General features: G+C 45.3%; 1 protein-coding gene across 1 annotated transcript in view; it reads right to left on the bottom strand.

Moving 5' to 3' along the window:
• Nucleotides 1–334: 334 nt before the first annotated feature.
• FAM120C (family with sequence similarity 120 member C) overlaps nt 335–12,358 on the bottom strand; it is a 33,088-nt gene continuing 21,064 nt past the window's right edge. The window contains exons 12-16 of the mRNA XM_081845909.1: nt 7,923–8,132; nt 5,631–5,832; nt 5,053–5,191; nt 4,517–4,574; nt 335–3,317 (exon numbers count right to left, since the gene is read on the bottom strand). Coding sequence (XP_081702035.1) covers nt 3,018–3,317; nt 4,517–4,574; nt 5,053–5,191; nt 5,631–5,832; nt 7,923–8,132 — 909 coding nt within the window. The 3' untranslated portion in view covers nt 335–3,017. The remainder of the gene's footprint in view (nt 3,318–4,516; nt 4,575–5,052; nt 5,192–5,630; nt 5,833–7,922; nt 8,133–12,358) is intronic.

Below are 12,358 nucleotides of genomic sequence, written 5' to 3'. Positions count from 1 at the left end.
GATCCAAATTACCCTCCTGCACTTTAAATCAGTGCCCCCTCCAACCTTTGGAAACCCTTCCTTGCTTCCTAAAATCCTGCCTGGTTCCCCAGCTATACAGGCCATCCTCTTGCCCAACTGCTCTAGATGTCAACCTAAATAGAGCATTGCCTTCTCCCAACTGTTGGCTACAGAGTTCTCACTAGAGTTTCTGATACAGAGAGGAGGTGACTTTTTCTAGCAGCTGTAGGTCACACCCCACCCTAGAGGTCCAGCACACCCCATTCCTAGAGAATCTTTCAGCTCCTTGGAAGATCCCAACACACAGTATGAACACTACACCGTAGGCCTTAGGCACATTTTAACTGCCCTTTTACGTTCAGAAAGAGATTCCTGAGTGGGTGACAGGGCAGATTCCCCTCCCACCTTTTCCCAAAGACTCTTGTTGTTGCTTCCAAGCAACTGAAATTCAAACGTATTCCATCCCTGAACTCCATCCAGCTATCAAGGTTAGTAGACATTTACAGAACCGACATCCCATACTCCTTGGGAAGGAAGGGCAGGATGAAAATTTAATAAATAAATAATAAATAAACTTCTGCCCATGGATTTGTCGAAAGCCCTTGTCAAAAGGATCTACAGCAGCGACCATCACCATACCCTTGTGGCAGTTAATTTCATACGCTCGCTATGCATCGTTAGGAAGTACTTTCTTTTGCCTATACTGTTTGTGGTCAAGGAGGCAGATATAGCCATCAGGACATTTTTTCTGACCAACTGTTTTTCATCTGTTCCTCTTATGGTAGAATCACAGGTGGGGGATTCAGCCTACTGGAGAATGGATTGATTGATTGATTGATTGATTGATAGCAGAAGGCAGAAATAAAAATCAACACACATTTCAGGTTGGAGTGGTCATTCTGACACTCTCACAATCTAGTAACTGAGGCACATGCCATGGATGATGTCAGAAATCAGACTGCATGGACGTATGCAGCTGGAAAATTGGTTAGTGTACTCTTTTCAACAGAACTTTAATCCTGCTCACCCAAACTCCCACCTCAGTTATATGATTCTTCACTTTAAAACCACCCATTTTATCCATTCTATATAAGCAAAACTGTGTGTACTCTGCACTAAAAACAACAACCCAGTTTCCCTACACAGTCTCTCTTGTGCCATATGTGTGTGTGTGTGAGAACTGGCTTATTTTTGCAGTTACAGTGGTACCTTGGGTTACGAACTTAATTCGTTCTGGAGGTCTGTTCTTAACCGAAAACCGTTCTTAACCTGAGGCGCGCTTTCGCTAATGGGGCCTCCCACTGCCATTCTCATCCTGGGGCAAAGTTCTCAACCCGAGGTACTACTTCTGGGTTAGCGGAGTTTGTAACCCGAAGTGTTTGTAACCTGAGGTACCACTGCATTCAGCTTCTAAAATTTTTTCCCCAAGAGAACTGTAAGATGGCATTGGACATGGGTGGAATGAAAGGGGCAGAAACGAATGGTGAGAGATGGGGAGTGGGGGAGATACCAGCAACAAGAAAAGCAGTGGCAGTTGTGCAAGGCCCTAAAACCTCCCCAAGCCATCTCACAAATGCACTGAAAACCCTGACTAGCTCTTCTAAGAAACCCTTTGAAAACATTTCCCTATTCAATATCAGTGGGGTTTTGTTTTGTTTTTAAAAAAGATAGTTGTTGCTTTGAAACCAAAAGCTATGATTTGAGAACGCCAAGCCCTGCACTGATTTCGAGATTGTTTGCTGAAGCTGCAGGGCGCACACAACTCAGCCTATAGAACAGAATATCACTTGAACTGCTGTATGTTCTCCTGGGTTACCCCTCCCTCTCTTGCCCCCCCCCCAAGGCTCTGGGTCGGTTTGATTCTTTTGACTTCCAGCCTCCCCACCACCCGCCCCATGGCAACAGGGGGACAATCCACCCTTAGCCCCAAACCCCTTTACAGCCCCAGCCCTATTCGTTTGCTCACAGTCCTGGAATTGTAACAGTAAGTGCTCGTCCGCTTGAAGGATAAGAAGTATTCTGTCTGATATCAGGAGGCCTGGTTCATCTGCCCCAGCAGCCCTGTTAGCAGGGCCAACTGCTGGCCGTTGGGGACACAGGTCCTTTAAGAACGCATAGCGCATTTCGGAACGCAAGTTGTCTCCCGGGAACGTTTTCACCCTTTCCGGGCTTGCCGCATTCATATTTATATATAGCTCTATTCACGTTATATATAAATATAATCTCTCTCTTTCTCTCTCTTATATATAATAAAAAGCACAAGCTGACTGCTATACACACTTGGGAGTATAAGGTGCAGTAGCTGTGCTGCTCTCTCTCTCTCTCTCTCTTTTAAAAATCATTGTCTTTTCCTACCCCCCCCCCCAAAAAACTTCGCTCCATGCTGTTTGCCTCCATCCCCCCCGCCCAAGCAACACTGCTGTTTGGCCTGCTGGTGGGGGAGCTGGCAAGAAATTAACAAGGCAGGCAGGAAAAATCTGCCCCTTTTTAAAATAAAACCTTGCCGGCTTTTTCTCCTTTAAAAAATATCCCATTCCCCATATCCAGAATTACCATAAATCTTGCACCCTAAAAACAACTCCCCCCCTATAAAATTAAAAAAAATCAAAACAAATTCAAATAAAAAATTTAAAAGGAAACAAAAAATGCCGCTCTTTGGGATCCGATTGGCACAATGGCAAATTCAAGGGGCAGAGAGCAAAAAGTGCCGATGTGGTCACCCAAGGTGGGACAAGAGCCCCAAGCCATCCCATGTCACTCCACCCCCCTCCAGGGCTGCATCTGCTACTCACAGGGAAGAAGAAGCACCCATGACACAAGCCCTCCAAATGTGAGTTGTCAAGAAAGCTCTGCTCCGGACATCCTCACCACTTAACCATTCTCACCAGCTCAAATGTTTCCATTCTGGGGATTTGCAGAAGTGGTGTATCCTCCCTCCTGTCCCACTAGCTTGCAACACCATGACACTTCTCTCCACCGCCCCACTGCCAGCCAATCGGACCCACGGCGGCTTCCATTCACTCCTCTTTCTGCAGAGCTGGGAAGGAAAGCTTGTTCTCCGGGCACCGTTCAGGATCCCCGCTCAGCGTCCCAAAGAACGGGCTGTTGTTATTGCACGAGTCAGCGTCTCTGGCTAAGGCACAAGGTGATGTGGCTGAGGGGCAGGCTCCAGCCCCTGGGTCCTCGCCCCCTGTGGGCGTGGTGCCCCCGTTCCCGTTCACCTGGGACTGAGGACGGCTGCTGCTGTTGCTACTGCTGTTACCACCATTGTTGTTGTTGTTGAACTCTGGTGTCTTGGCAGTTCCTTCTGCAGAGCCCTGGCAAGTACAAGAGGAGGCCTTTAGCGGGGGTTGGAGTTGGAAAAACTAAGTAGAACACCCAGGTCCTGGGATATTGACTAGAGAGATCCAGCCTAAAGATGCAAACACTTCTGAGATGGGGACAGAAGGCTGCTTCTATCAAAATCCTTTGCCTTGCATGCAGCATAACACACAGAGTCCATACTGTTTTCCAAACCAGTCTACGAGGTGAACTCTTTTAACCTCAGAGCCACTCGCTCACCTGCATCACACTGCCAAATCATGAGGAGTTTTTTCCATCCCAAAAGATGCAATATAATGAAATATAATAAAGGTAAAGGTAAAGGGAACCCTGACCATGAGGTCCAGTCGTGACCGACTCTGGGGCTCATCTCGCTTTATTGGCCGAGGGAGCCAACGTACAGCTTCCGGGTCATGTGGCCAGCAAGACTAAGCCGCTTCTGGCAAACCAGAGCAGTGCACAGAAACGCCATTTACCTTCCCGCTGGAGCAGTACCTATTTATCTACTTGCAATATAATATGAAATATAATAACATAATAAATATAATATGAAATATAATAACAGGTGCCAAATAAAAGAAAGCAAAAGTGGAACAGAATACCTTGAACTAAACATGGGGGGGGGGGGGAATTCCGTAGCAGAATCAAACATAATAAATTAATGTCACCCCCCCCCCCAAAAAGGTGTAAGACGTGAAGTCCAAGGAGAGAAACAGTTCTCTTATTTCTCATACCCAGGTAGCTCTTTTCCACCTAGGAATCATTCAATAGACAGGTGAATTGCAACCTGCTAATCTTTATACTGAAAGGCTTCTTTTGCTGGCGATGGGCTAAAACATCACCCTCATTTTATGGATGGAAAACTCAGCCACCCCTAGAAGGAAAAGGAGCTGAAAATAAGCAGGCAAAAGAAAGGATTCTTGGTTCTCCCAAGGCCCCTTGCTTGGTTCTCCCAAGGGGGGGGGGGACAGACCTCCAAAAGCCCTATTTTGCAGCATCCATTTTTATTTCTTCCAAAGTGTGCCTCATAGTGGCTGACATGAAGAGTACCCAGAAAGTGGGCCATTGCAGTGGTATCCCTTGGCAGCAAGTTGGCAGATACTTTTAGAAGAGCAGGGAAAGGAGGATCCACCAGTGACATAAAAAAGGGTTTGGATACTGCACAGGGAACAAGAGGGGAGGCAGGGACACATACTTGCTTGCTCACTTTCTTGTTTCCTTTGGGGGTTTTTCCAGAGTTATCACGACCACGGCTGCAACAGAAAAGAAAGGTGCAGCACCTCAATTTTACGAATGGAAATGAGTTATTTTATAACGTTCCCCATCCAAAGTAGTAAGTTATTAAATTGGTTAGCTTAGTATCCTAAATCTCAAATTGGTTATATATCCTTTTATCGCAAAAGGTATCTGTTAAAATCTAATTGATGAAACAATTAATTCATTAAAAAGGCAGATTCATTCAGCTTTAATCTTTAATTAATTCTAAGATCTTTCAACTTGCTCTAGATTCTCCCCACTCAATCCCGATTTACTGGTCTTCTCGTTCTTTTCCCAAACTGTTGAGACTCATCTTCCCTTTCCACAGAAAGGTGCTGAATCCAGGGGCCAGGCTCCCCACTCCTCACTAGGAGCTCCAAATCTCATAAAACAGCAGGGGACAAAGGGAAACAAGACCCTTTCCTGACAACCAAGGCTATACGAAGCCAAGGTGACCCGTCTAGTGGCACCTACCCTTTCCCTGGGCCTCCAACGGATACCACTTGCATGCCGAAGGAACCCTGCCCACGGGATGGCTTGCTTCCAGCCCACTGGCCCACCACCATGCCAGCAATCTCCAATTTGCCTCCTTGTGGCGGGATAGGGTGAAGACCTAGGAAAAGGGAAGAATCAGTAAGCAACTAAGCAGAGTAGGCTGGTTTGCACCCTAATTTGATCACCTGCACTGACAGCTGAGGGTCTCAAGGTCAAAGCATGAGAGTTGGAAAGAAATGGCCCTGCTGCAAATGCAACAGAGATCACTGCACAGACGGAGGGCAGGCGAGGAAGCAAAACCGTTTCTGGGGCTGTACTACTTTAGACTGCAGGTGGGGAACAGCTTGCCTAAAAAGAAAAGAAACCCACCCCTAATAAGTGGGAGGGGGGAGCCTGCAGGAGGAAGTTTGTGCAAATTAGATCAAGAGCTTCCTGCCAGGGCAAATAGGATATGATGTTACTCCCAGTGGCTGGCTCACTATTTGCTAGAGAGAAGCAGGCTATATATCATATGAAGCAAACACGTAACAGAGGCAACTGGAAGCACAGCAACTTACCTGTGAAGCCTCTGGTCCTCCCAGGGGCTGAAGGCTGAACAGAACCAATGGCGCGAGGGTAGAGAGGCATAGGGTAAAAGGATGGGGCCATGGAAGATACAAAGGGTGGAGGTGGGAGCAGGGGAGGCGGAGCCTGGCGGTTGAAGTTGATGCCTTCCAGGATGCTCTGCCTCATCTTCTCTACCTTGGACACCTGTTCATTCTGTGGATCAAGGAGGAGTAGGAGGGAGACAAAAAAATAACTGAACCAGAGTTTGATGGTATTATAAAAGTGCCAGGCACTTCCCGCTGCCGTATCCCTCCAGTAGAACAGTATCAAGTTCATAGAGTGTAATAATAATAATAATAATAATTTTTTATTTATACCCCGCCCTCCCCAGCCAAGGCCGGGCTCAGAGCGGCTTACAAGCAATAATAAAAACAAGATGAATGATTACAAACTTAAAAACAAAAATAAAATACAACATTAAAAGAATGGAACATTAAAATATTAAAATGTAGCCTCATCGCAGGAGGAGAAGGAAAAGAAGGAGAAAAAGAGAGGGAGGGAGGGAATCAATCAAATTGGCTCCAAGCCAAAGGCCTGGCGGAACAACTCTGTCTTACAGGCCCTGCGGAAAGAAATCAGATCCTGCAGGGCACTGGTCTCATGAGGCAGAGCGTTCCACCAGGCCGGAGCCAGAGTTGAAAAGGCCCTGGCTCTGGTTGAAGCCAATCTAACTTCCTTAGGGCCAGAGACCACTAGGGTGTTGCTATTTATGGACCTTGAGGCTCTCCGTGGGGCATACCAGGAGAGGCGGTCCCGTAGGTATGAGGGTCCTAGGCCGTGAAGGGCTTTAAAGGTCAAAACCAGCACCTTAAATCTGACCCTGTACTCCACCGGGAGCCAGTGCAGCTTGAAAAGCACTGGGTGAATATGCTCCCATGGCAGAGACCCCGTGAGGAGCCTCGCTGCAGCATTCTGTACCCGCTGGAGTTTCTGGGACAGCTTCAAGGGCAGCCCCGCGTAGAGCGAATTACAGTAGTCAAGCCTGGAGATGACCGTCGCATGGATCACTGTGGCCAAGTCAGGGCGGGAAAGGTAAGGGACCAACTGCTTGATGCGGCGAAGGTGGAAAAATGTCGCCTTGGCTGTTGCTGTAACCTGCGCCTCCATGGAAAGGGAGGCGTCAAGGATTACACCCAAACTCTTAACGGAAGGCAATGGCACTAATTGGGCCCCCGCAAGAGAAGGGAGTTGGTCCCTCATCCCTATGCCATCCCAACCTAGCCATAGGACCTCTGTCTTCGAAGGAGAACAGTATCAAGGTCATGGAGTGTAACTAGGGTGGGCCAGTTAGGGCAGTTTGCCCTGGGTATGATCTTGGAAAGAAGGGTGCCAAGGGCACATATTATGTGCTGCATTGACAACTATTTGAACAGACGATGGAGAATGTGATCCCGTCAAAGTTAAGCACTTTGACTCCCCCACTGTAATCAGTAGGATGTAAAAATGCCTAACGAGACTGAGAGCCTTGTGGTGTATTCTGTTCAGTATGAAGTAATTAAGTACGTTCTCCAGATAATAGATTGAAGCCAGATACCACTTTGCTCAGAGGCTTGGTCATGGCAGCAGGCCAGGCAGAGTGGCAGTTTCTCATTAGCTTTGTGCCTGCAGCTTAACAATACACAAAAAAGCACATTCAGCTGTTGAATACTGCTGGTGGGTGGGTGCTGCGGTGGGGGGGGGGGAGTAACTAAAGGCATTAGACAGCAGCAGCCAGAGAACTTTTGACAACACTCTTAGTTTCACCTACAACTAGGAGGTGAGCATGTGTAGAATGCACAGGAACAACTAGATGTGGCTCTGAATCAAGGACTAAGCAGCAACAACTCAGGAAGTCAGCAGCAGGATCAACTGCTCAGCAGCCACTTGCTTCTAGGAGTGCTAACTGTTGTGACGTGGGGTTTGTGATTTCAGCTCTCTTGACATAATATGCTGGAGACAGTTCTCTAGTAACACTTCTTTATTGAAGCAACAAGACTGAGACCTGAGGAGGGGAGAGCTACATTTATAGGGACAGGGAACTAGCTAGAAAGGATACATTTTGGAGGGAACAATATCAGGCAATCACAGTCCTGCCTTTTGGAGGAAACCAATAAGACAGAGGATCCAAATACAGCAGCTTAAATGAACCAATAGTAGCTGTACCCTCTGGAACCAAAAGGCAGTTACTTTACCCTAATGCAAATACAGACAATAATAATACAGATATAAAATCCTTTGACTCAATACACAACACTAACCCTTACCTGTCCATCACACAGGTCTATCAGGGGTGCCTTTTCCCACGTGGCTTTGATTAGCTTGCTCTGGAAAAGCTTCCCGTCAAAGTAGATCCATGGGCAGCAATGTTCCCAAGGGACGGGCTGCCCGCATGCATCATTGGCGAAAAGGGCTGTGTCCACTCCACTCATAAATAGGGCAGCCAGCTGAACTCCCCGGGGATCCAGCTTCTCAATCTGCAATGGAAGCAACACACCTTCAGCCATCAAGGAGCTCCGTTTAGTAACAGTCCCCCACTTTGTCACGGAGACCTTAGTAACTGAGTGAGTTACCCACAAGCCTGTATTTGTAATGCAGGAGAGAGCAACAATGAGGCTTAGCACAGGAAAATGATGGTGATGGTGATGATGATGATGATGATGATGATGATGATGATGATAAGTATCAGATGGAAGCCTGAGACACAGCACAGGGCTTTCATTTTTGACCTCCAAAGTCAACCAAGTCAGACCTACTTGTATGAATAGCACAGGGTTAAAAAGAGGAGAGCATATCCGTCAAAAGTAGAGGTCAGCAAACTTTTTCAGCAGGGAGCCGGTCCACTGTCCACTTGGGGGGGGCCGGACTATATTTTGAAAAAAAAATAATGAACATATTCCTATGCCCCACAAATAACCCAGAGATGCATTTAAAATAAAAGCACACATTTTACTCATGTAAAATCACGCTGATTCCCAGACCATTCGCGGGCCGGATTTAGGTGGTGATTGGGCCGGATCCGCCCCCCGGGCCTTAGTTTGCCTACCCATGGTTAAAAGTGTCTTTTTGAGGTCCCTGCTCTCACCAGCCCTGGAGAGATTAATCTACTACATAATGGGCCAGAAGCAGGAACTGGACGCAAATACCCCATACCAAAATTTGTTAGGGCTCAGGCCTGTTCCACCAAATCTTCCCATCTCTCATCAGGGCAGACCTCTCTCTGCCAGATGTTCTCTGTGCGCCAAACTTTTAGTGGCTCTACACTAGGCAATGCGCTCTGGAGTCACGGCTCATGTGGGTATCGTACTCCCACCCTCTCTTCTCTTAGCTTTTCTACCTATCCCTTGCTGGACCATGCCCCGTTTTTAATGGAACAAAAAAATAATAGATGCAAATACCTCCAGGTATGTATGATGTGTCCTTCGTTCCCAGGGAGTACCTGCAACCTGTCCCCTCCCTCCATATTTAATATATTAAGAAGCAGGGCTCTCGGGGGGGGGCACCAGGTGGCGCATTGGAAGATGGCCGACAATAACATCTCTCCGACCCACACGAGGTAAATAAGAGGCTGCTATGGGAAGTATGCAGCCTTCCCAACCCCCCAAGGAGATGGGGGGGACTGCCTTGCCAGCGGTGTCCATAATGCACCCCTGGAATCGAAAGAAGGGGGTGCCCGGTCACTTGGCACAAGCCCTCGGTGAAGTCGGCTCTTCCGGACGCTTTCTCCAATCGCGCTCTGGTTTGCTTCAGCTCGAAAATATAATTGGAAAGAAGCTGAAGCACATACATCAAGCGAAGTTCGGGAGTTAAGACTGCTGATTAATGCATCTCGGTGACCGGAGCGACGGGAGGGACAAATAAATCAAGTGATGAACCACCATTAAGAGACTGGTATGTTTGGAATGAAAAGGTAGTGGGTGGAGGAAAAAACTTTTCTTTTCTTTGCCCTATGTGAGTATTAATAACCCTCCACCCCAGAAAGACGAATCGTTGCATTTTATTAATCACAAGCAGGAACTCAAGAGCTGTGTGGAGTGAATTATTGATTGAAGAGAGGACTGGTAAATATCGGAGAACGGAGGAAAATTTTATGACGCAGTTTTAAATGGCGTCTTGCTAAGACAGGCTTGTCTAAAAAAGATGGGGGGAGGAGGACCAGGATCATCGGAATGTGAATGATGAATGGAATGTGATCTAAACCTGGCAGAGCCCTCGGATATACTTGGCAAGCCTAGGGAAATTAATGGACAGACCGAGGATAAATTCTTTACGGAGGTGTGGAATGATGTCTGTCCCTATGAGATATGATTTTTGGAGAGTGTAAAACCCACACAGAGGATGTTTCTTTCCAACCCGCTTGTGAAGATTATCAGAGATCGCAAAGAAAGGAATATATGATGATAACAACAACAAGATGAAGAAAGTAATAAAGAGACTATCTGGACAGAACTGGATAGAACTGTCTAATTAAAGCAGCAATATAAGTGATTTTTGGACCCCCTTCCGGAGCTTGGATTATGGGCACCCCCAACAAAATTTAAAAAACTGGCTGTATAATTTGGAACTAATGTGATTTGGAACTAATGTGATTTGATTGGCTTGTTAATAAAAATTCTATTTATTTTTTTAAAAAAAGCAGGGCTCTCTTCCAGAGGGCATGGTTTCTGGCTCTCAAGCAGACCTGAGCCCCAGCACCTCTTTCCTTAACAAAAGGAGGGCTGGTTCTACTGCTTCAGGCAACTTTTATTTCTCCAAAGATTTTTATTAAAGTTTTCACGATACAATAAAATAGTATCTAAGGCGAATAGAATCAAAAAGACAAGAAACAGAGGAGAGAGGGAAGAAGAAGAAAAGAGACAGAAAAAGAACAGATAGGAAACATTAACATCAATAATAGTAATAATAATAAAACACCAAATTATATGTATATAGCCCTTGCTCATAAACTTCAATCCCCATATAAGGAAGAGTCTTCTCAGCTGTCACCTGGGAGAGCTTACCTCTTCCTCAGTCTCACACCCTGGAAAAGACCCTCTCCTATCACCTCTCTGTATGTATTTAAGAAATCAAAAGAAAAATAAACTATAAAAAATAAGCAATCATAAAGAAAACAGAGTAAAGGGGGGGGGATGAAAGGGGGGGAAGGCTTCCGCTTCTCTATCTGCCAATTATTTGTATTTTCGATTACTCAAAATATGTAGCATTTACACTCCAGAAATATCCAGTTTTCCCCATTCTGCTAGATGGGATCTTCTAGATCTCAAATTTTCTTCCCAGACACCTAGACATCTTTTTTCACTCAGGAAGTATAATGTAGCTCTTCATTTATGCATTGTTATCTTCAAGTGTCCAATATGTATATTTTCCCCCAGTTCCTCTTGGTGAGTTTCTCCTCAGGGGTTCCAACCTTTCTCAGTAATGTGGTAATTCATCTTTGTTTGCCTGTTAAATCTTCATTAAATCATTTTTCATTCTTTTCTTTCCCCCCATCTCCTTTTCTGTTTGCCTATTTGTTATTCCACATCTCATCAGACACAGCTTTGAAAGCGCATTCAGTATAAAAAACTATGCTTTGAACTGTCATCAGCTGTTTTTGCGGTCAGTAAATTTCCAATTTTACAGCAGATTCCGTCATCAGCTCCCACCTTTCTGGCTGCCATAAATCTGTCTCCTCAGCTCCATCTGGTATTTTTTTCACATTTATAGACAAAAATGGTCCCTCTGTTCGCCGACTGCAGATCCTACACCTCCCATTCGTTATTCTGTATCCCAATCTCCTTAACCATCTCCTGTAATCTGTTTCTTAAGTCTATTAGCTGTGCCTTTGCATGAGTTTAAGGATCAGTGATGTCTTTGGTGTCAGCATGATATATTACGCTGTCTTCGCTTCCCTGTGTTTTGTGACGCAGACAGCAATTCCCACTTTCATTTTCCATCAACTCAGCACACGGAAACAAGGGTTTACAAAAGACGTAAAAAATAAATTATAAGCAATTTTGAGCTCCAATATTTCCAGGCAGTAAATTATTTAGATCTTCTTGAAAAGGCTTTCCGCCTGTTATCTGTTATTGCTTTTAACTGTCTGCAGTCTTTTCCCTCTGTGTGTTATTAATTGACAAATACAGAATCCAATTTATATTCCTTTCTTTCCAGTCCTACTAATAATAATTAAGATAAGGAGGGTGCAAACTTTAAGCTCTAGTTTAAGAGCGATTATGCAGTGCTCAAACCAATATATTCACCTCGCTGTAGACACATTTCTTTCTTTTTTTAAAAAAATATTTATTCCAGTTTTAAAGGTTACAAAAAGAAAACACTAAATTAGGCAAGAAAAAACAAGGCAATACATCATAGTAGATACAAACAGACAAAAAAAGGGGGGGGAGGGGAAAAAAAACAACACAGAAAAATACAAACAAAAAGCAAATCAAACCTTCCCATAACTTATTTTTTATCTGCTTGTTTCCTTGACCTCCTCACACCTCCCTTTTTTGTATTCTAGTTCAATTAGATATTTCAGCAAATCCTTTCCATCTTTGTTTTTATCCTCCACATTTCACCTCCACAGAGATTTATCTTTCCCTCAGTATGACAATGAATGTCTTCTTCAGAATATCTGAGGCTGTGCTCTTCAACATCCCTTAGTCCCAAGGGGAGTTAGGTAGCCAGGTTTATCCCCTGACCACCTCTCATCTCTGCTAGT

This window comes from Podarcis erhardii (genome assembly GCF_964252035.2).
Source record: "Podarcis erhardii genome assembly, chromosome: 17".
In the NCBI taxonomy this organism is placed as follows: domain Eukaryota; kingdom Metazoa; phylum Chordata; class Lepidosauria; order Squamata; family Lacertidae; genus Podarcis; species Podarcis erhardii.
The sequence above is the reverse complement of the archived record's forward strand: the minus strand, read 5'-3'. Positions and strand labels throughout refer to the sequence as shown.